This window comes from Drosophila sulfurigaster, chromosome 3 (genome assembly GCF_023558435.1).
Source record: "Drosophila sulfurigaster albostrigata strain 15112-1811.04 chromosome 3, ASM2355843v2, whole genome shotgun sequence".
Lineage (NCBI taxonomy): Eukaryota > Metazoa > Arthropoda > Insecta > Diptera > Drosophilidae > Drosophila > Drosophila sulfurigaster.
In genome coordinates, this window is record NC_084883.1 from 14,967,009 (window position 1) to 14,989,112 (window position 22,104).

The 22,104-nt window shown below is 38.6% G+C and overlaps 3 protein-coding genes and 1 non-coding gene across 4 annotated transcripts in view; 1 reads left to right on the plus strand and 3 right to left on the minus strand.

Annotated features, from left to right (window-relative positions):
• LOC133841117 (nyctalopin) overlaps positions 1 to 22,104 on the plus strand; it is a 108,548-nt gene that overhangs the window by 16,844 nt on the left and 69,600 nt on the right. The window lies entirely within an intron of this gene.
• Positions 3,571 to 3,642, minus strand: Trnaw-cca (transfer RNA tryptophan (anticodon CCA)). Its single transcript has one exon. It is a non-coding gene; the product is annotated as a tRNA-Trp (tRNA).
• LOC133842799 (nose resistant to fluoxetine protein 6-like) lies at positions 7,271 to 10,275 on the minus strand. The gene is made up of 9 exons (XM_062276052.1): positions 9,981 to 10,275; positions 9,611 to 9,923; positions 9,480 to 9,553; positions 9,212 to 9,414; positions 9,044 to 9,156; positions 8,766 to 8,985; positions 8,220 to 8,401; positions 7,691 to 8,162; positions 7,271 to 7,631 (listed from the first exon to the last, which is right to left on the minus strand). Exons 1-9 carry the CDS (start codon positions 10,267 to 10,269, stop codon positions 7,377 to 7,379), a joined length of 2,121 nt encoding a protein of 706 aa, XP_062132036.1. The 5' UTR covers positions 10,270 to 10,275; the 3' UTR covers positions 7,271 to 7,376.
• Positions 13,420 to 15,108, minus strand: LOC133843298 (probable cytochrome P450 6a21). The gene is made up of 2 exons (XM_062276802.1): positions 13,996 to 15,108; positions 13,420 to 13,937 (listed from the first exon to the last, which is right to left on the minus strand). The coding sequence occupies exons 1-2, from the start codon at positions 15,077 to 15,079 to the stop codon at positions 13,522 to 13,524; spliced, it is 1,500 nt and encodes a 499-aa protein (XP_062132786.1). The 5' UTR covers positions 15,080 to 15,108; the 3' UTR covers positions 13,420 to 13,521.

Consider the following 22,104-nt stretch of genomic DNA (forward strand, 5'->3'; position numbering starts at 1 on the left):
TTCAACGATTACACACTGCTTTTGTGAATATTTAAGTAGCTTCTCATTCCGGTTTTCCATTTCGCACTGACTGTTGAAGTGGCTTTGTTATCTGATTGACAGTTTCGAAATCAGTTCTCATTTCCCTCCCCGTTTTTTGCCATGGGGCAGACCAACCCAGACCAATAAACTTAGCACTATGACAAATCTCCGGCTCAGAGAGTTAGGTTCGTATATAACAAGAATATATAACTGTCTTTCAATCAACTAAATTTCTCTGCTCTCTTTCGTTCTCGCTCTAGCTCTTTAGATTTCTGCTTTTTGAGGCATCACATCCGTTGCTTTTATTTTTCAAATCAACATAATGGACACTTTGCCCGGCAGCGGCAAGCTGCCTCCCCCACCCCCACTCCCCTTCCATTGCACCCCACCAATCGTCAGACCACACATAAAAATACAAAGGCAACTTCAGTGTTGCCTTTGACAGCTGACACAAAATGCAAAAGCAACGCATTTTGAGTGGGTGGCAAAGGGAGGGTTGCGCATGATGCAAGTCTCCCCTTCTCTGCTACTTGCCCCATTCCCCATTCCGCAATCCTCATTGTCATCCCCCGGTTACTATGTTTATGTTCTTGTCTAGATATTCCATTCGGTGCGGCGCCATGACAACACGGCCGGGGACAAATCCCAGCCTGGTTTTAACCTACCGCAGATGCAGGCAGGCAGGCAGGCAGCACTCTGCTTTTGGCCTGTCACTCATTAAACATTTTGCCAACTTGCAACTTAGTCCCGTTGTTTGCATTGTTGTCCTTGTCATGCCAAGTGTCACAACAGTCGCCTGCCTGCATTTTGTTGATTTTACGAGAGCGTGTGACAAGCAGCCAAAACGCTTCCGATTTCAGTTCGGATTCAGATTCGTATTCGCATTCGCATTCGTATATGGAATTCTGCAAACGTGCAGCCCCCAAACGAAACCAATGCATCAAGTAGTCTGATTAGATTTGTAGCAAACTTCTTTCCCAACATGGGAGAACTTCTAAGAGGGGTTAAGATAAAGTTCAACCCATTAAAGCTTCCCTTATATATTGTTAGTCTACAAGAAATAATCAATCAACATGAACAACATATAATAGTAAATATTTTATGTTGTTATACTAATATAATATCCCACCAAAAAAGTATATTTATTCAATTACATTTTCTTTTTATGAAATTTAATTTTCTGACATTCAATAGAATGTTTTTTCTTTAAAAAACTATTTTTTAAAATTTTTGAAAATCGAAAATACGAATTTCACAAGAAAGGAATTACCTCTAATAATTTTAGAATAAGAAAATTATATTTTTCTTTATTTTTCCCTGAATTTAATAGTATTACAATCTAATTTTCTGTTTCTATTTTGATAAGCTAACAAATAGTGAATATTTATTTAATAAAAATGATTTTCTATGCTCTATAAACCCCTTCTTTGGTACGCCTCTGCTCTATATCTTCAAGTTGACAACATGTTGCCCACATATTTAGCGCGGTTGCTGCTCTGATTGAATATTTGTCCAAGAAATACATTTGAGAGCCACAATTCCGACAACCCCTTGACAGCGCCCGCAACATTGAAGATTATGGATTTGCAAAGTAGTCGTAGTAACAAGTACGAATAGGAATAGGAATACGAATACGAATACGAGTACGAATACGAGTACTTGGTGCCCTCACTCCGTTAAGCAAATATTAAAATATTTCACACGAAAAATTAACTCGCCTTTGAGTGCATAGTATGTGTATGTGTGTGTGTGTTTGGCTGCAGTTTTGCGCTATTTTTACATCTCTGCGCGCAGCAACAGAAAAGAGCAGAGCAAACACAGCTGGGCCCTCTCCCTGCCCTGCGTGAGTGCGAAGAGTTGGGCCTCCGACTGCGTCGCATTGCTTATCTAATGGGCTGCAGTGACTGCGACTGCGACTACAACGGCGACTGCGGCTGCTGCTGCTGCGCTTATCGGCATATGCATTGTTGTTGTTGATGTTCTACATGCTGCGGAGCCCGCACATACAGCCTCAGTCGTAGTCTCCATCTCCATCTCACTCGCACTCTTAGTCGCATTCGTTTTGTTTGTTCTTGTAGTTGTTAATTGCTCGTCGCTACTTTCTTGCACCCTTCACAATGCGCTGTTAATCACGGCAGAGTGGCAGATAGAGTGGGGGGAGATATAGTGCAAGAGAGTGTGTGCATGTGTGCGTGTATTAGACAGAGTGAAATGGCTTGAGGCGCACACATCAATGCAGAGTTGTTGTTGGTTTTCGTTAATGGGTTTTTATTTGTTTATATGAGCGTCTAGAAAATATGATGCGCCTTTGTATGAGGGATATTGTTTCCCCCCTCAGACCATCATCTCTTTCTCTCTCTCTGTCAGCTGTATTGACCATTTGTGGGAATTTTTACAACTGTTTTCCATGACAAGTGCACTTTGAATGAAAAGAGGGGGCGGGGCAGCTAAGTTGTCGTTTTTCGACTTTTCTTTGATCCATGTGATTATAGTTAGTTCAAGTTGTGTATGTTTAAGTGGGCGTGCTTTATGCCTTACGCTTGACCGAGGAAGCTCTTAAGTTTCTTTATTTAGTGCTTTTTATTTTCATGCAGTACACTATTATTAATTACAGTTTTCAATGTGCATTTGGTTTATAGTTTCGTAAGAGTTTATAAATGGGTGTGCTTAAAAGTGAATAATGAATGAGTTAGCCAAAGAGATGAACGCACTTATCACATTCCGATTAGGAAATAAAAAGCTTAGAACTCAATAAATATTCCTTTCAAGAAAAGTCTTCATCCTTCTGCAGTTATCTGATACTTTTCCATCAATCAGTGTCAATCCATAGCCATATGTCACAATCAGAAATCAATTAAATATTTATTGACAACAATCTAGGATGTCACAGACGTATAAATATTGATTTTCATTCTCATCAACCCCCTGAAAACAATGACCAAGTGTTAGACTAGCAAACATGCATATTTACAGAAGCTGTCAGTAGAAAAGAATTTCCCAACATTTCTATAGTTTACAAAATCTAAGTAAATAAATTGCAAATGGCATCTAAATTGATCTGTTTCAGTTGTCAAAGTGACTTCATAATTTCAACATTCGATTTAAACATATTGCCGATTGACGTTACCGACTAATTAACACCATTTATGATCCGACTGCAAAACACATTGCGCAACGGGGGGCGGCAGCTGAGTGAAAGCCCTCATAATATACCATCATATAGGCGTTGACCCTGACCCAGCCCCCTGACTCATTATTGATGATGATATTGTTGTTGTTGCAGTTGTAATTATGTGTAGTAAATGCGATACAACAATAAACGACAACTGTTGACATTTACAATTGTTTTCAGTTATGAAACAAAAACCTCGCTAATTAAGCAATCAATTGAATAAAGTTCTCTGTCTGAAATGTGCAACAAAAGTTATATTAATAGTCCATGCATAATACTTATTATAATGAAAATAACAAACAAAAAATGATTTTGCGCACTATTAAATGAGTTGAATTTATGAAAAAAATTATTTTAAAAAAGTAAATCCTACTAATTGACCCCGACGTGATTTGAACACGCAACCTTCTGATCTGGAGTCAGACGCGCTACCGTTGCGCCACGGAGTCACATGAACGATCTGCGGCAAAGTGCGCACTTGAAGCGTACGCTAGTTGTTCTTATCGTTTGTGTTTGATTTAATGAAAAGAACAACAAAGTCAACTGAGCTATTAATAGAAATACTGTTGAAGTGTCTGTTTATCGCGTCAGACAATTGTCTAATCTAAAGAGACTAAAATATATTTGCCATAAATTAAAATATGTTGTTTTTGCGATTAGATTGTGATTAGTTTAAAATACTAAAATAAAAACTCACGCCCACGCCGCTCTAATTAACTTCTAGATACTAAATGTTCCCTCCTGTAGCGAGTCTCATTCGAAATGACAACCAAAATGCATTTACGTATTGGAAAACAACTTTAATAGCTGATCAGGCAGACTCATTAAGGTGTTAGCCAGACTGAGAAATCGTCTGCGATCTGAGTTCCTCCCAGACACCTGCGACTGCAATGGCCAAAGACGTGTGCCGCCAAAGCTTTTAGCTGTCGCCGATGCCGACGGAATTCACACAGCGAGTCCCAAAAATACTATAAATATAAATCACCACACAAGGCATCAAGGCAACAACAATAACTGGGGAAATTGAATGGAAATGCTGCAGAAGAAGAAGAAAACACTGTGCAACGGATTTCGTTGTTCTGTTTATTTATTCATTGATTTTTAATACACTACCCAGAGCTGATATCTCGCTGTGGTTCTTGTAAATGGAAATGCCGTTTCGATAAAGACAACCAGACCCAGACGCAATGAAATTGATTTCCCTATATCTACCTCTCGCCCCCGTCTCCATGATGCTCTAACTCCATCGATCTTCCAATTTCCATTGTGACTAATTGTGTGACTCCTCCATAGACGCTGGGTGGCATTCGCTTCTTCCGTGGAACTCCAGCTGTTTTCATTGTTTGGAAATTCATTTTCATTTGGCTGCCAAAGATTTGTGTTGTTATTGCCACGCTTCCCTATTCGAATTTTATTTCTTACTTTTGTTTGTTATGTGCCTATTTTTATGTTTTAATATTTATGGTTTTTAATGTTCATATTTAGTGCGGTTGCTGCCTAGTCTGGCTGCCTACAATGGTTTAGTATTTCCGAGATGCGGTCTCCCTTTTAACGAGTCGTGTGTCTACCTCATAACATGCTTTTTGGGCTTGTTTTGCTGCAACGGAAATTGATCGTAAAATTTACACTTTCTTACTAGCCGCGTTGACAAGTTCACACGCCCAGGGAAGTCGTAGGAGTCTGTAGAAAACACATTAAATTAAGTACTTTTCAAAAAAATCATAAAAATGATCAGCAGGAATTCAAAAATAATTTGAATTACGAGCAAACGAAATGTAAATCGAAGAAAGTTTAAAATCTCAACTGTATTTAACTTAAAGAACTCCCTTTAGATATTCAATACATAGTAGAAATTATTCAAAATTTAAGTTTATTTATTTTTCTCATTTTTTAATAGAGAAATTAATAAAATATTTATGAATATCAAAAGATTGCTTTGGTACTATTTAAAAATTAAGATCATTCGTCAGTCATCGATCGACATTTTTAAAAGAATATTTTAGAGCTCTTTATTGACACTTATTATTATTTTCAAAATTAATTTTTCTCAATGTATGACATATTGTTTGTATTATTGTTGTTGTTTCAAGCTTTCCTCACCATTTAATGCATATCACAATTTCATAACTCTTAACTAGATTTCTCAAGTTTTGCAAATGCAATTTCCCCAATGCGTCAAACGGTAGTAACAACTTGTGATGTATAAACATGAGTACTACAACCATATACACTTAACTACACTTCAACACTGGGCCCTGCACTTAGCCAACTCGAGTGTAAACAATATGAATGAAGAGGAAGATGGTCGATGGGAAGAGGGTGGAAAGGAGAATGGTAGAGGGCCAAGACCGTAGCATAACCTCGTTGCAAAGACTGCAACACTTGATCAGCTTAAATCAAACAAAATGAAGAATAACATTTGTAGAGCTGTCGCTGTTGCTGAAGTTGGATAAGTTGTCGTTACCAAGTCGAGTCAACTTAACCTCCTCCCTTTTGTGTGTGTGTGTGTGTGTGTGAATAACTGTTATACAGTATATTTTTCAAACATTATAGCACTTTACACTTTTCACACGCTAAAATAATATTTTTGCTGTCCAGAGTGGGGCATGAAGAGGCCGCTGCCCCATTTGTCCATGTACTATGTAGGTGGGGGAGGGGGAGGGGGGTCTGTGGCTAAGTGCCAAGCGAGCGCACAGTGTGTAAACAGCAACGCAAATGTCAAGTAGCCGTCAATTGGCAGACGCACAGGACAAAGCACAGGAAGGGAGAAGACAGGACAGGACAAAACGGGATAGCGGAGCAGTTTGTAAACCGCAATTGGGCTGACAAAAAGACTGAATTCCGTCCGCTCTCCCTTAAACTCGGTATATTTGCAGTCGGGTGTCTAACACTTTCACTGCAGTCGGAGAGAGAGAGAGGGGAAAGAGAGAGAGCGGCTAAAAGTGTTTGCATTTTTATCAACGCTTGTCGTTCATCGTTCGTTGCTCTGTCCCAATCCACCTTCTTCTGCGTCTGCTTCTGCTTCTGCTTCTAGTTCTACTTCTTCGTCTTCCTCCTTTTCTATTGCTGCCTTTATTGTCGGCTTTGGCATGTGCAAACACTTCCCGTTGACTTCTTGCTCTCCCGATCTCCCTCTCACACCATAGAAAAACCGCTTAGCATGTTTACCTTTATGTTCGGCACTTGAATTCGCCGTGTTGCATTAGTTCGCCTTGCCCCGACTCGCCTAGCCTCGCCGTCGTCCCCATTACTCACGCTTAAGTGCAGACAGGTGCGCCTGGCCGCCATTTTGTACATGGGAACATAAAAAAGACGAAAAACCAGCAGATGAAGAAGAAGAAGAAGTTGAAGGGAACTACGTCCATACATATGTACATATAAACTGGCAGTTCGAAAAGCCAAAAGGAAGTCCACACTCTGCTTTTGTTTGCTCTGTTTAACCCATAAACGTGCTTCAAGGGTTTTCTCTACACCGACCCCCTGTGTGTGTGTGTGCCTATGCCAGAGTGTGTGAATGTGCGTGTGTAAACATTTCTGCTGACAAAGAGTGCAGCCCGAATCAACACAGTGGCAACTCTGGTCTGCACTTTGGGGTTGCCAAGTGTTGTCATGTTGTAAATATCTATAGAATTTATATTTTAAAGAGAAATTTCGTATTATTAATCAGAGGTAGAAATAAAATATGTTCGATTTTACAAAATATATATTATATATAAATTATTAATAATATTATAGTATAAATTTGTAATTATTCATTCACAGTACCTTAATAAAACAATTTCAATTTCAATAATTGTTTAAAACTTGCTCGTAGTAGACATTCTACTTCTAATTTCAAATATATCAATATATTATTGACACCAGAGTGATCAGATATTTATCAAAGATGCTCAAATATTAATATCATCTCGAAAATCAATACGATTCAGGTTCTCTGAGATAACAAGTTTATTAAAATTAAATAACATTTTTATCAACAACATGACTCCCATGCTTCAAATTAAGTTAGTAACAGGTTAATGTTTATGTTTTATACAAAAAATATCTACTATTGTTGATAAAGCTAATTATTGGGTTTATTTTTTATTCTGACGGATCTTAAAATATTCTGGAAAGATTCAGAGCATATAAAAACAGTTTTGTGGTTTACAGAAAACTTTATGCAAAAATTTTGAATGTGTAATTAAGTTTTGGTAGAATTATCAACGTTTTCTTGCTCTTCACAACTTTTTGTGTGTTCTTGAGAATCGGATGTTCTTGGCACCTCGATAACTTGAATCTCCTCAGTGTGATTCTCATTCTGTTGTTCAGTATTTTGTTTTGGTTTGCGTTGAGGCATTAGCATGCCTTCCAGAGCACCGAATGGTGCTTCCACAATTATGTACATTACGTAAGAGAGCAACAGGATAAAGCCGAAGGCTGACCAGAATGACAGCATCTAGTAAAATGAATAATATTTAGTGATATGTAATGAAAATATTTCAACATTCCACTTACCACTTCGTAGTCGGAGAAGAAAGTGTTAGTTCGCAGACGTCTGCCGTTCATTTGCTGAATGAATATGTGAAATATGTAGGCAGTGTAGGAGAGTTTTGACAGGGGCTGCCACAGTGGAGAAGAAAGAAAGCTATTGGCCAATCCACCGTATCCCTTCATGCAGGCAAACACCACCCAGCTGAGACCCAAAGGCCATGCGATGCGACTCAGCGTATAATAAGCTGACTGCTCTCCCAATGTCAATGCAGGTGCACTTCCATTTGCCGCTGGATACACAGCAAACAGAGAGGTGAATAACAAAGCCAGGCAGAGAATCCAGCCCAGCCAAATGAAGATGCGATTCAGCTTAAAGGATCTGTTTCGAGTCGCATGCAGGAAATAGCCAAGAAGCGCCCCAATCAGCCAAGGAGCTGCATGAGTGTGTGTGGCCAAATAGAGTTTGCGTTGACCCTCAACTCCCAGATCTCCAATGCTGTAAGATATCGCAATTAATAAGTTTTTCACGATGTGTGTAAGGTACTAAACTTACGCAACATTTACGGCGTATTTGCCCGTCATCATTGTGGCAAAGAGGCAGCCAGAGAGCAAAAGCATGAGCACAAAGATTCCTGCAGCTGCCTTCTTGCCCCATTTATACAAAGTTAGTAAAAATATGGGCGATAGAATATAGAGTTGCATATCCACAGCCAAGTACCAAGTGTGATTTAAGCACTACAATAACGAAATTAGATACTATTATGATGATGATCATAACGAGATGTTATATAAATAAATATATATTTAATGCAGATGATTTTATTTAAAATTAAATGTCACTTTGGAAATGCAAATCAAAAAAGATTATAGGAATTTAGAGCTCAATTTAACTTAAATTAATAATTTGAAAAATTGTAGAATTAAGGCATAATATAACATATTTAATAATAATATAAAAGATGAATATATTGATGGATTTAATTAAATTCATTTTATGTTAATATGAAGGAATATAATTGACTATTATAAAAAAGAATAAAATATTCTTGTAGCAATCAAATTAATAAGATAAAAAACCAATTTAAAAAATTAAACTTACCATGTTCTTTGTGGCATAGTTTTGGACATAGAGCAAGGTCATCCACCAGTTGGTTTTGCAATTTTCGTAGTTCTCAACTGCCGCTTGAGCAGTTGTTGGACCATCATTGCCCACAATGGGAAGTAGTTTCATGTGGACGATAATAGCCACAGCTACAACTGGAGTTAATCTCAAATAGCGATGAAGATACATCAATGGAATATTGAGTTTTCCTTTGGTTCTGAGGAATAAAAACAAATTCTTAGTTTATTCTATCTTTCGTATAGTATTTAACTTACTTCTCCAGTGATCGCAGTGCAATCATAACTACCAAAAGGCCGCTGAGCAGAAAGAAAGTGTCAACTGAGAAGAAACCGTGGAGTATAAAGCTGGCAAATGGAGTTGTCATCCACTGTAAAACAAAGATCAATAAATGCTGCAAATATTTTAGACATCAGATTACTCACTGAGATCGTTTTGATTCCATTTATATTCGGACTCATTAGTGAGAGCATGAATTGATGCGCAAAAACAACCCAAATGAGCGACATGCAACGCATGCCATGAAGACAATCGATGACATTCGGATTCGAATTGGGTTGCACAAGACGGAAGAGAACTCGAGAATTTGCGCGTGCTGAGAAAGCTTTGACTATGGCTGGAAGTTTAGCTGAAAAAGAGAACAATTTGAATTGTAATTTTATTTCTTTTTTCTATTATTTTATAAATACGTACTTTGATCCACAAAGAAAAGGTAATCGCAGAGCGTGGCGAGTAGCACTGCAGCAGCTAGCACTGAGAGTAAAACACTGCAATTCAAATTACGATTATAAATCAATAAATAAATATAAAAGAAATCATCTTACATTGTAAATATTGTTAAGCCATCATAAGGTTCTCTGTCAGCAGTCTTGCAGTTGATTTCGTTCGATATTTGCGGACTTAAAAGAGCATTGTTAGTCAACTGTTTCAGAAAGGTGTTGATGAGAGCCACCGAGCAGCTGGAGGGAAAACAAACTGCAATTCTCATAGTCAACAGACTTGCCAAGCAGTATTTTCCCTTAATATTGTGATTCTCGGCAATTTCCTTATCGATACTGAGACACTCATCGTAGTTGCCCATATCCAAGCTATTGCCATAAAAAAATCCACTCGGATACGAACCCCATGAATCAATCACTACAATAAATTGAATCACTTACAATTTGAAATATTTCACAAATGATTTTCACTCACTTTCCAATGCCCATAAGCGTAGTGTGATGACTCCTTGCATTAATTGAGCCACATCCTCCTGACACTGTTGATCCTGCTCACTGGATGTTTCGTTATTAGCCAACTCCAAGTCAGCTAGGGAAAAGTTTCGAAAATGTTCAGTAAACTCCACACCAAGCGGACGATATTCCATTATCCTTTGGTATTGTTGCTTGGTTATAAGCATATCCTGTGCATCCTGCATAGAACTGACTTCTGTCAGTCCTAAGTAAAAGAGCAAACCAACAGTTATTAATTTGACCGCGTCCATTGTGTTTAAAATTCGTGAATGACAAACTTTTGTTTGAATACAACCTTTATATACGCAGAGCCTTATAATAGAGAAAAAAACTCAAAACATTCCGATAGCGTTTTCAGAATGTACGTCCACTCTTATCAAGCATAATAAAATTGGTTTGTTGCAAGTACATTCAGTGTAATACTATCAAAATTCAATTAAAATGATACTCAACGCAAATTCAGTAGAAAGTAAACAATATTTATAGTTTGGGTTTGGCAGAATGATTTGCAATCTGTATTAAAATAAAACTATGGATCATGATCTGAAATTGTTTTGGGATCAGTATTGATATAATAATTGATTGCGGGTTACAGGAATCTCTATTTTATCGTCCAATCGATATCGCAGTAATTAGCCTTGTCTTACACACGACTTTGAATCATTTTAAAGTACTTTTTGATTGGCATTAATTGATAAAACGGAATGTTTATATCTGCGACAACTATTTAAAGCAACATTTGCCGCGCTTATCTTCTCGAATTTTACGAGTCATTATTGTGGAAACGTCAGAATGGTCAAGTTGATTGTTAAGCAGGTCTAAAAGTACCCAATACGTAGAATACTCGTACTATAATTATTACAATAAATTTCAGGTGGTTTTCTTTGCCCATTCAGTTTGTTAACCTAGAGACGTGTTCTATAATTGGCATTCATTTGTGGCATTAATCATTTTGTAGTTTACGAGTTAATTATTGGAATCGTCAGAATGGTCATGTTGATTGTGGACTTGATCTGAAAGTACCAAATACTTAGAATTGATTTTTTAAAGAAAAATCTTGTAGTATTAGATGGATGGGAAACATGAAAAGAATGGTTGATTTTAGAATATTGTATATTATAGAAAATTAAATATTTTTGTTAGTCAAATATTTAAGGCTTTATTATTTTAATTATTATTATTACAATGTATTAATTTTATTACGTACAAAACAACTTCTATGAGTAAAGTGTTCCTTAATAACTAAATAAATCTACCATCAAGACTGTAATACTTAAATACCTAAAATAAATTGTGTAATTATCATGATTATTTGGAATTGTAACCACCTTCATGATGTAATACAGCATCTGGAGTTTATCTCAACGCAACAGTAATTAACTGAGAACTGAGAACGGAAGAGCACAATAAAAAAAGTTAGTTTGATGAGAAAATCTACCTCGATTTACTTGTGAATCACAAGCTGAGGGTTTGATGTCTTTTTGAGTCATTACGCGCAGCTCACTTCTAAGTAACCATATCTCCCACCTTTTTGCAGTGGAATGAAGCGAAAGGCAATTCAGTTAATTGCGCTTTTATCCAAAGCTTACAAAAAGAAATCCCAAGCAATTAATTGAAGCAACTTGCAGCTACAACTACTAAAGAACTACGCTAAGCTTTATGCAAAAATTAATTAAAAGAAAAACATACGAAAAAAACAACTAAGAATATGGAATGAGTCAAAGTCGAAGTCGATGTTGAAGTTGAAGTCAAAGTGAGTGTCAGTTAATACCTTTGGACTAATGCAGTCAAATACTGGGAGGCGTGTTGATGCCCATTTAAGTTAATACTGATTAATGCTGACAAATTAACTACGAAATTAATCAATGTCCGAGAGTCGTTTACATGTTGAACAGCGACAAATAAACAAAGACATGATGAACAAAATACAGAAAAGACAACAACAACAACAACGAAAACAACTTCGACAACAGCCTACATTGATAAGAGGCGCTGTGGAATGTGGCGACATCTAGCGGCGACTGCGGTGGCCACGGTGGTGGCGGTGGCGGTGGCGGTGGTGGTGCGGGTGCCTTTGTTGTTTGCCACTTGTGACGATTTATCAATGCCATGGCATAAACAAGAGCGAAAGCGAGAGACAGAGACATAGAGACAGAGAGAGTGAGAGAGTATTTCATCAAAGTGTCGAGAGATTATCAACTTGACAGTTCGCCAGAGACCCAAGCAGCCTCTTCACCCACTAAACAAACTGAACTGCAAGATACACTGCAAGAAATGCAGCTGAATTATATGATATATTAAAGTAGCTGAACAATGAAAATAATTCCATTAAATTGAATACTTGAATTCGTCAATTTTAATTCTTATGATTAATAAAAAGTTTGTTGAAGATTTCTTATTATCTATTCTTTTTATTATTATCTGATCTTAAACATAAAATGTAATTTTGTCTGTCGACTGAATAGTAGTTTATCTAAATTATACCTATATTGTGTGCTTCCTATTTTAGGGCTTATCCTTAAAATCTTGTTTTAGAGATACTTTATTTCATAGTTTTTATATTTGAATTATTTTTGCTAATCATATTTCTCACAGTGTATTTTGCGCGAATATTTAAGGTCACTCGAGAGTTAAGTGTAGTTCGAAGAGTCTGGCGACAGTTGCCAAGTTTTGTGCGTGTTTGCAGTCCATCAAACGGCATGTGATAATTCAGGTTCATCAACATTACAATCAACCTAAGCACAACAATACACACGCACACATACACACATACACACTCGTAAAAGTCAATGTTGTGTAGCAACTATTTACTTATTTATATGCAGAGGAAAAGCGAGACAGAGACCCAAGTGAGATGTCGTTCTGTTCGGCATGCAAAAGCCCATGATGATTGTTGTAGTGGATGGATGGATGTAGGGATGGATTGGAGAATGGATGGATGGATTGCTGTAGTTGATGATGATTGAACAAAGACACGCAAGAATAGAGAACACATAGAGAGAGAAGGTGACTTCTCTACAGACGAATGTCTTCATTTTTGGCATGTGAAATTGCATAATTTATTGTGTGACAAATCATGAGCAGCTGCCATGTTTGAGTAGGTTCTCAGTCATCGTAGGAGAAGTCATCGCCTGGGCTAATTATGTTGCATGCCTAATAATCTTTACCTTGGTGACAGTCGAAACAGGTGAAGTTCGTGAAGTGTGTGATAATTTATTTATCACATCGACAGCGCGAGGAAAGGGGAGCTGCTAGCATATTAATGGAACAAAAGTCAAATAGTTGGGTGAACATTAATTGAGTTGCGACTAGTTTGCTTCATGCTTCAACCCAAATACAAAATATTACAACACAATGACTGACATTTTGGGCACTCGACCAAATGATAAGCCCTTCAACAATTTACAGATTAGTCACATATATATTTTGTTCAAGTATACATAGACTTAAAGCTAAAGGGAATACATAAGTATGTAAATAACATAATACGGAAATGTTTGAAGTTAGACCTTTTCCACATTAAGCACAATACCGCCACGTGATTGCAGAAAGAAACTCGTCTTATTGATCTGCAGTGGTATCTCTGTTTCCTTGGCTGGCGAGAACTTAAAGTTCTGAAGCAGCACAGCCAAGCCCACCAAAGATTGCATTTCACCAAAGCGCAATCCGATGCAATTCCTTGGTCCGGCACCAAAGGCCAAATACGCAGCTGAATGACGCTGTTCGATGGCTTCGGGTGTGAAACGATCCGGATCGAATTTATCCGGTTCGGGGTAAATATCGGGATCATGATGTATAGCATCCACGGGTATAACCAAAGGGAGACCAGCTTCCAAAACATACGATGTGCCAGGCACCTGAAAGTCCTCCAGTGTCTTGCGTATGAGAATCGAGGCAATCGAATACTTGCGAAGGGTTTCTGTAGTTAAGAATGTGATTGAGTTGGAGATACTTTTCGAGTTAAAGAAACTACTTACCATAAATGATTTGCTTGATGTACTTGAGCTCTCGCAGTGCCTCGTAGTTGAGCTGCTTGTGCTTGGCCAGCACCTGTTGCACTTCCTCTCTGCCACGTTGTTGCACCTCGGGATGCAGCGCAAGCAGATGCAAAGCAAAGCCCATGGTACTAGAACTGGTTTCGAAGCCACCGAGGAAGAAGACAAATGCCTGGGCAGCAATCTGATTAAAGGTCAAGCCGCCACTCGGTTCATTCCGAAGTTCCATGAGAAGATTGAGAAAGTCGTTGCGTTGCACCTGATGCTTGTCGCGGTACTCCAAAGTCTCGCGAACAACGCGCATATAGAATTCGCTGACATCATCGCTGACCATTTTGATGTGCAGCCATTTGGCCAACCGGGGAAAGGCCTGAATGAGGCCAAAGGCCAGACGACCATGTCGCCGTTCCTTGAAGGTTTTGTGCCCCAGGTGATAGAACTCGACATCGGGATTGTTGAGACTGTTGCAGTCGAGGCCAAAGGCGCAACTGCCAATAACATCGATGGTGAAACGAGCCAACAGATTCTTCACCTCCACGGGAGACTCTTCGGCACCCTTGTTGGCCTCGACCTGCTGCTGCACCACTTTCACAAAGCGTTCGGCAATCTCCACCACAGTTGGCAGCATTTGATGCATCTTCAAAGAGGTGAATGTCGATGTCAGCTTATTGCGCATCTCACGCCAATCGCGACCATCCAAATTGAATAGATGCGCCGAAATGGGATCATCCTCCTCGTTGTAGTAGTTGCCGCGATGCGCAAAGTTGTTGAACTCCTTCACCATCACCAGTTTAACCAGTTCCAAATCAAGCAGCACTGCAGCTCCGCGTACTGCAAAGTAGAAGCCACCGAATGGCGCTTGACCTTTGTACTTCTCATAGAAGCGGCGAAAGGGTTCCAGAGCCGTTGTCGATCTGCCTACGCTGTACAAATTGCCATAGAGCATCACGGGTTTGTCGTGCAACACGCCCCGTCTCGCCCAGTAGCTATACGTGTGTCGCAGCCATAGCCAGAGCAGCAACAGAACCGCTGAGAACAGAGCGAGACTCAGCCACCAAAACGTCATGTCGAAGCGGCTGCGATCAACTGATCGTCATGCTCGGTTCTCTGTCAGTCGCACTTGGCATTTCCCCCACGGCTACAGTTGGACTCTGTACACTGCGAGAAAAGGTTTTGAAGAGGAAGTGCAGTGAAATTTCAAGTCGGTATATAAAATGTTATATCATATACCAAACTTTAACTTCTAGTGTTCAATTCAAGTAATTGATTTTAAATATAACGAGACTATTTCAAGTTTTAAGAAAGTAATTTAATCCCTTAAGTTCGATTCTTTTTATGCTATATTTATGTTTTTTGATTTTTCAATGTGTAGAATGCAAAAAGTTTGTAATTGAACTTAAATTATGTTCTTACTACACAAATGTTTAAACATTTTAAAATATAGATTTTTTCCTTTTAATTTTGACATTCTCATTGTTGTTTTAATAAATTCAAGTTTTCAGATTGTTAAAAATGAACTCTTTCTTTATTTTCTAATCATTTTTCTTTTTTTGAAATATATTTTTTTAAAATTTATTTTCTGGAAATTGATTGATTTTTCGTATACTTTGATCTTCACTGCATCAAAATATTCACGAATGTCTGTGAGCTATTTTGAACCTAAAGTGCAACTAAAACTAAATTTCTCTTAGTGTAGGTTCTAATTGATATTACCGTTTAGCTTTGTGCCTCACTTTTCGTATGGTTCTTTGTCTTCTCTATTCTCACAAACAATTTCGCACTCTCTCTTCGCATCTGAGCTCTTGCTATGCTGCTCTTGCTATGTTTATCTCGTTCTTTCTAATTCATTGTCAAGCTTTACGCTAGAATGAACTTATCACTTTATAACAGCTGTTGTGGTTTGATACGGTTGTTTATACAAGGTTTTGCATAATCAAGCCAGAGGCTTGCACCGAGCGGGGCTCGATAAAAATGAAACCGCATAAGTAGATATTCTGGATCTGAACCCTCTGGACCTACCTCACTGACAACCACAAATATAACCAAAGTCTATGCACTTGTCAGCATGACTGGCATTTGAGAGGCACAAAGAAATTCCGAGACTAAACAACAAAAAGAACTGAACTATATTTCTCAAACATGTGATAATTTTAGTAATTGTTTAACCTAAATGGACTGTGTGTTTATTAACACTCTCGTCTTTTGTGCGTCAAACTACTTATGCGACATGCTTGGATCGTTAGTCGGGTCAAAGAACAAGAGAAGAGAGCAAGACAGGTCTTGGACCCTGATGAAGTCATTAAGTCTGGCACAATCTCATTGATGCGTCAACAACTGCTCGAAAGCTCATCGCATAAATAAACTGCTTGAGCACGATCTCAACTCTCTTTTGGGGGAATCTGAAGAGGTGCTTGTCTCTCGGCTCTATCGCAACTCGTAAATATCGGGGCACAAAAGTGTCTCACTTAGCATGTCACAACAAGCAAGACGCCAGTCGGGTTGTGGCTTCGATTAGACCAAAAGACCAGTCGACCAGTCAGCGATAACTATGTAGAGTTAGTTAATTGTGGCCATTCGAAAGTTAAGTTATGAGCCCATTCTTGAAGCGAGCCTCAAATCGAAATAAACATGTTAACTTATGGATCTCAGTTATCTGCAGCCGCCGTCTGCATAAACTATGCGAATTATGTGCAATTGCCGCTCGATCGTTGCGAGTATCTGTATCTCATTTTCCTCTTCTACTTCTTTGACTTCTTGAATATGCTGTGAAAATCGGTAGATCGCATTTGGGGGGCCCCTCACAGCTATGGGCCAGAGACAGCGTCTGTTTGCCAGTTAATTGAACTAGTATATCGCACTTCAAAGTGCGCGAACTCTTGTAACTCTCGAAACTCTCCGAACTCTCCACTCTCCGAACTCTCCACTCTCCACTCTTGTGGAATTTTCAGCTGCAGGGAAGTGCACTTTTCTGCCATTACATTTCGTTTGCCTTACTCAAAAGTTCAATTTTTGACTGGCATTGTGGGCGTGGCATTCGAACTGCTCATTTTGATTGCAGGTAAGCATGTCCTAAGGAGTTGGAGAGTAATAAGCACTAACCGATACGTCTGCCAATAAAGTCAAGTCAATGCCAAGAGCACAGTTTGACCCCAGTCTGCATAATTGACTAGCGAATTAGGCAGTCGAATTTTAGTTCACTCAAGCATAAAATGGCCCACAGTGTGTATGCATATGCAGATTAAGTGCGGTGAACTGCTTGCGCCCACTGTAAACATATTGTGCTAAGCAAATGGTAAACAAAATATGAATTTCTAAATTAGATTTTTATCATAATGCTCCACGACACTAGACAAATAAGCTCAGCTCAGCTCAGTTCAGTTCAGAGTTTCAGTTACAGTTACAGTTTCAGTTGCTTTTCCCATTTCCCATTCCGTTTCTATTTCCCTTTGTGCCACACTGCTGTTCACATATCCTGTGGCAAGAACAAACATGGCAGACAATTAATAATACTTAAAAAGGCAACAACAAGCAGCAAAAAAAATAGCTTGTGTATGTATGTGTGTAGGGGGTGTTTGTGTTTCTGTGCGTGTGTGTGCGCGCTTTCAGTCTGAGGTCGAGGGTTCCCTTTTTGTGCCACATAATGGATAATAACATGCACATCAACACGGCGCGCCTAAGCACAGGACTCGCATGTGGCATGAGGCATGAGGCGGCTAAAGGGTGTTTGGTGGCAGCAAAGGAGTAGTGGGAGAGGGGTTGCTTAGTAATGAATAATGTGCACTCACCTGGAAGCATTAGAGTCAAGCCGAGTCGAGTCGAGTCGACTTCGGGGTGGAGAGCGGAGCGTGGGCGAATTTGAAATATTGCTACATTTTCACTTTGTCGGTGCCTAACGAAATACCTAAAAATTACAAATTACCCGTATTTGTATTTATTACGCTTTCCCTCTTCATACGTTTTTCCAATTTGACTTTAGTTTTTCCCTTATTTTCCACTGTTTTTTATTATTTTCCGCACTTTAATTGAAATTAGGTGCGATGTTTAAATGCATTTTGTAGAATTATTGTCGAGAGGCAACTTTCGAACAGGGAGTGGCAACAGCTGTTGTCTAGGTGTGTTGCGAGATTTCGACTGAATATGTGACTGATAAGAGCTGATTGATAAGCTCTACTTATCGTTAGTTTTAATGCACAGCAGAAGTCTTTGTAAACGTTTATTGAAATAAGGTATTTCAATTGATTTAATATTTTTGGTGTCATTTTATAATCAGCAATTGTAAATGTAATCAATTATTATAAGACTAAAATTTGATATTGATTAAGATTTTGTATTCAAGAGAAGTCTTTGTATTTTTTTTATATTTAAAAATGAATACCACACTGTTTTGCTTTCATTGAAAAGGTGTAGGGGGTATCTCACAGTCGAGCACACTTGAATATACCTTTGTTATTTGTTTAACCTACTCAAGTTTTCTTTACAAGAATTTCAACTGAGTTCTTTTTTTTACAGAAAGTTAATTTAAGTGAATGTTTGTATGTGCTTCTATATTTGAAAATTTATTTTACAGATAATACAAATACAAATATTGCCAACTTATTTAAATGCACTTAAATACTAGAAAAACTATCTAAATGTAAAACAAATTTATATTAAAGAATTATTCCCACATTCACATATATTTATATAAAATCAAATTTAATATTTACCAATATATTTTTACTAATTTTTCTCTTTTTTTCTATCAATTCCAGGTAAGCTGATGTGATTTTCTATGTAAGCAGAGTAAGTTTTTCTGTATTGAGAGAGGGAAGGAGTGGGGCTGTAAACAATTGTGCGGCACTGTAAGCCTACATGCAATCAGTGGCAACATAAATACTACACATATGCAAATCTTGGCATTTTCCAAATATATTTTTCAAGTGAAAAGCCGCGCTTTGATGTGCCACCGCCTGGTGGCTGCCACCGCCGTAATGGTAGTCAATGGTAGACAATCCCGTGGGAGTGGCACCATATGCTAACGGCATTCTGTGGCTGCATCATTAACACAGAGGTGGGACGGGGGGCGGGGGGTGGAAGGGTAGTTGAATTTGTTTGGTGCGCCAATTGGTGGATAAATAAACTGGCAGAAACGGAAGAGTTGGCATTGCAATTTTGAATGCGACGACCATGGCTGGCAAAACAATTACATTTCAATTTGGCCTGTTGTCAAAATCAGCCCCAAAAGCAGTCAATAAATGGTTGGGCACCCGCTCTGTCTCCCCTTCCCCCCTCTCTATCACTCTTTCTGGCTGCACTGCAATGAATGCATGATAATTGTTAATTGAAAATTGCCGCTGAAAATGCGGAAAAACTATGGAAAAAGGGCACTGGAATGTTGCTAAATATTTATGCATTTAACAATGCCAAATAACAGCAACAAATATTTATGCGAAAATATTTGTCCATACTCCATGGATATTTTTTTGGCGTTTACGAATTTCCATAATTTATGCGCACAGAGGGCAAACATGGGGCGGCGATGAGGAGGCTGCGTCTATTTACCATTTACCATTCAATTCATAAATTTTAATTGAAAATTGCGGCACTGCAACACGAAAGAGAAGACAAACACAACAAATAGCAGAGGACGCGCAATTAAATGCCAAAAACACGCGAATATGCGAAATCGTCAGATGACATATGGTAATGACAATCTCGCAACGATTCCAATTCCAATTGCACCTCAAATTCGATTCGATTCGATTCGATTTTGCAATGTACTCATTGCGCGTATTTCGCATCTTCCCATTGACAAACCAAAAATTTACCAATGAAAAATTCATACACTTGTCAAGTGTTGAATTTCCATCCATTTTGACGCCGCTGATGAACACTGAGGATGAGAACTGCGATGATGATGTCGATTTACACACTTGTTTGGCTCAATTAACGTGTCTTGTTTGCATTGCGAACTGCAGTTTTTGGTAACCTCAAAAAACGTTCATTAATTGACTTTATGAGTTAACCAAAAAACCAAAAGCAGACAGAACTTCAGCTCATTGGTGGTCATTTAATTGGCGGTCTCGCTGCTGGATTTATCGATGTCATTATGGATATTAAAGCGAAAGCTATCAGATTTCTAATGGCAATTGAAATTATTATTTTTGCATTTGAAAAGCTTCTCACACTTAATCGTTTCGGCTCTGCAAATATTAAATACTAATTAAAGCAAGTTGTTGATGAATAGCTGAGAGCAAATACTTTGCATTTACAGTGTGAGAGCAAAAAAGAGGATGTCGAATAATCAGCTACACAGTCTCAGTCTCAGTGGCAGTCTAATCGTCAAAATCATCAATAAAACATCAAAGAGCTGAAGTTTGTGCTTTGTGGCTAATGGGCAGAAGAAGAAGTGCCAACTAATTTGCTGCTTGATGCTTGCAACTGATGCTTTGCCACCTGTTTTGTTGGGGTCATCATCATCATCATCGCCATCATCATTATCATCGTCGTTGTCTGAAAGCCAATGGTGAGCTTTGCTAATGGTCTTTAAAAGCGCATTTAAAACGCGTTTGCATCGTGCGTGTGTCTAATTGGCAATTTCCCAACTCTCTTCTCTCTTTCCTCTCTCTCTCTCTCGCTTGAAAGTAATCGCACCTCGTCATCGTTGCTTAGACATGCAATCGATTAAATTTCATGCGTTGCCATTTCGCAGCTCTGAGCTCTCTGATAGTTGGCTCAAATTCATTTCCATCAATTTTGGCTAAGCAAATGACTTGTATTATTTCTGGGCCAACTCCACTTAGCGCTAATTGAGGTATTCGAAGCGTGGCAAGCAAAAAGGTCCGATGTATCTTTAAATATTTATTCAATGTGAAAATTCATCAAAAGTTCAGAGTTTATTAAATATTGAAAACGATTTTGGGTTGAGCTTGAGATTAGGGAAATTGCATTTTTAAAATTTGACTTAGTCAATTAAGAAGCTTAGGGCTTAAGAAAAATAATTATTTATTTCACTGGAAATTTTCGGGCAGCATAGAAATTGCTTGTTTTATTCAAGAGCTAAATAAATAGACTACTTTTTAAAAATAGACAGACAACAATCAAGGGCAACTCAAACATTTAATTAAGTCCCTAATTATCTTCCTCGAACATGTCCTGATCGCTTTTTTTCCTCGACTTTGTTTGCGTTCAAAAACTGATATCCGAGCCTGTCATTAGCCTACGCCTGAACAGCAACAACAACAACAACAGCAACAACAATAAAAAGTCAGAGCTCAGCGCTTTAATTAAATTATGACTATGTTAATGTACCGTTACAAGGGCACATTATGCTCTGCTCCTGTTCCCCTCTCTCTCGCTCTATCTTCGTTTCTTTTTGTTTCCTTCCTGCCAACTGCCAAGTTTAACACATTGCATGACGCCGCTCATCAGGACAACAATTGTCCAAGTGCCACGCCCCTTGACAGTCAGTCAAGTCACACACACACACATAAACACGCACAATTTTCTACACATTTATTCCCGTGTTGCTTTTGCCTTTTTTACCCTGTAAAGAAGAATCCCAAAAAAGCGGGTATTTCTGTAGCTAACAAATTAAAGAAGGGAATTCGCAAGTCGTGCACTTTTCTTCACTTATTTTTGCGTGCCTCTCTCGACTTCCGCTTTGGATGGCGTGTCCTTTTCGCTGGCGCTCGCTTCCTGTTTAATATATGACGTTGATGTCGCCATTTGGCGAAATGTAAATAAAGTAATTAAAGTAATAAAATTTGTTTTAATGTCGCGCACACGAAAAACAAGACAGAGATGGCAACACCAGGGACAGAGACAGAGACAGACATAGGGACATCTGGATATATTCTTTCACCTGCGTGTCGCCATCTTGCTTTCAGCTTTCGTCGCTTCCGCCGGACTTAGCCGCCATTGTAGTCACGTCAGCTGTCAAAGTCAACGTCAACGTCGCCGCATTTAGGTGATAATTACGCTTATTTAATCATTTATTATGGCTACTTGATGTGCGCTCTCACTCTAGCTCTCTATTGCCGTCTCGCTTTCGCATCATTTTTATGCAATTTTCTCGATTAATTTGTTTAGAACACGAAATTGTCGCGTTTA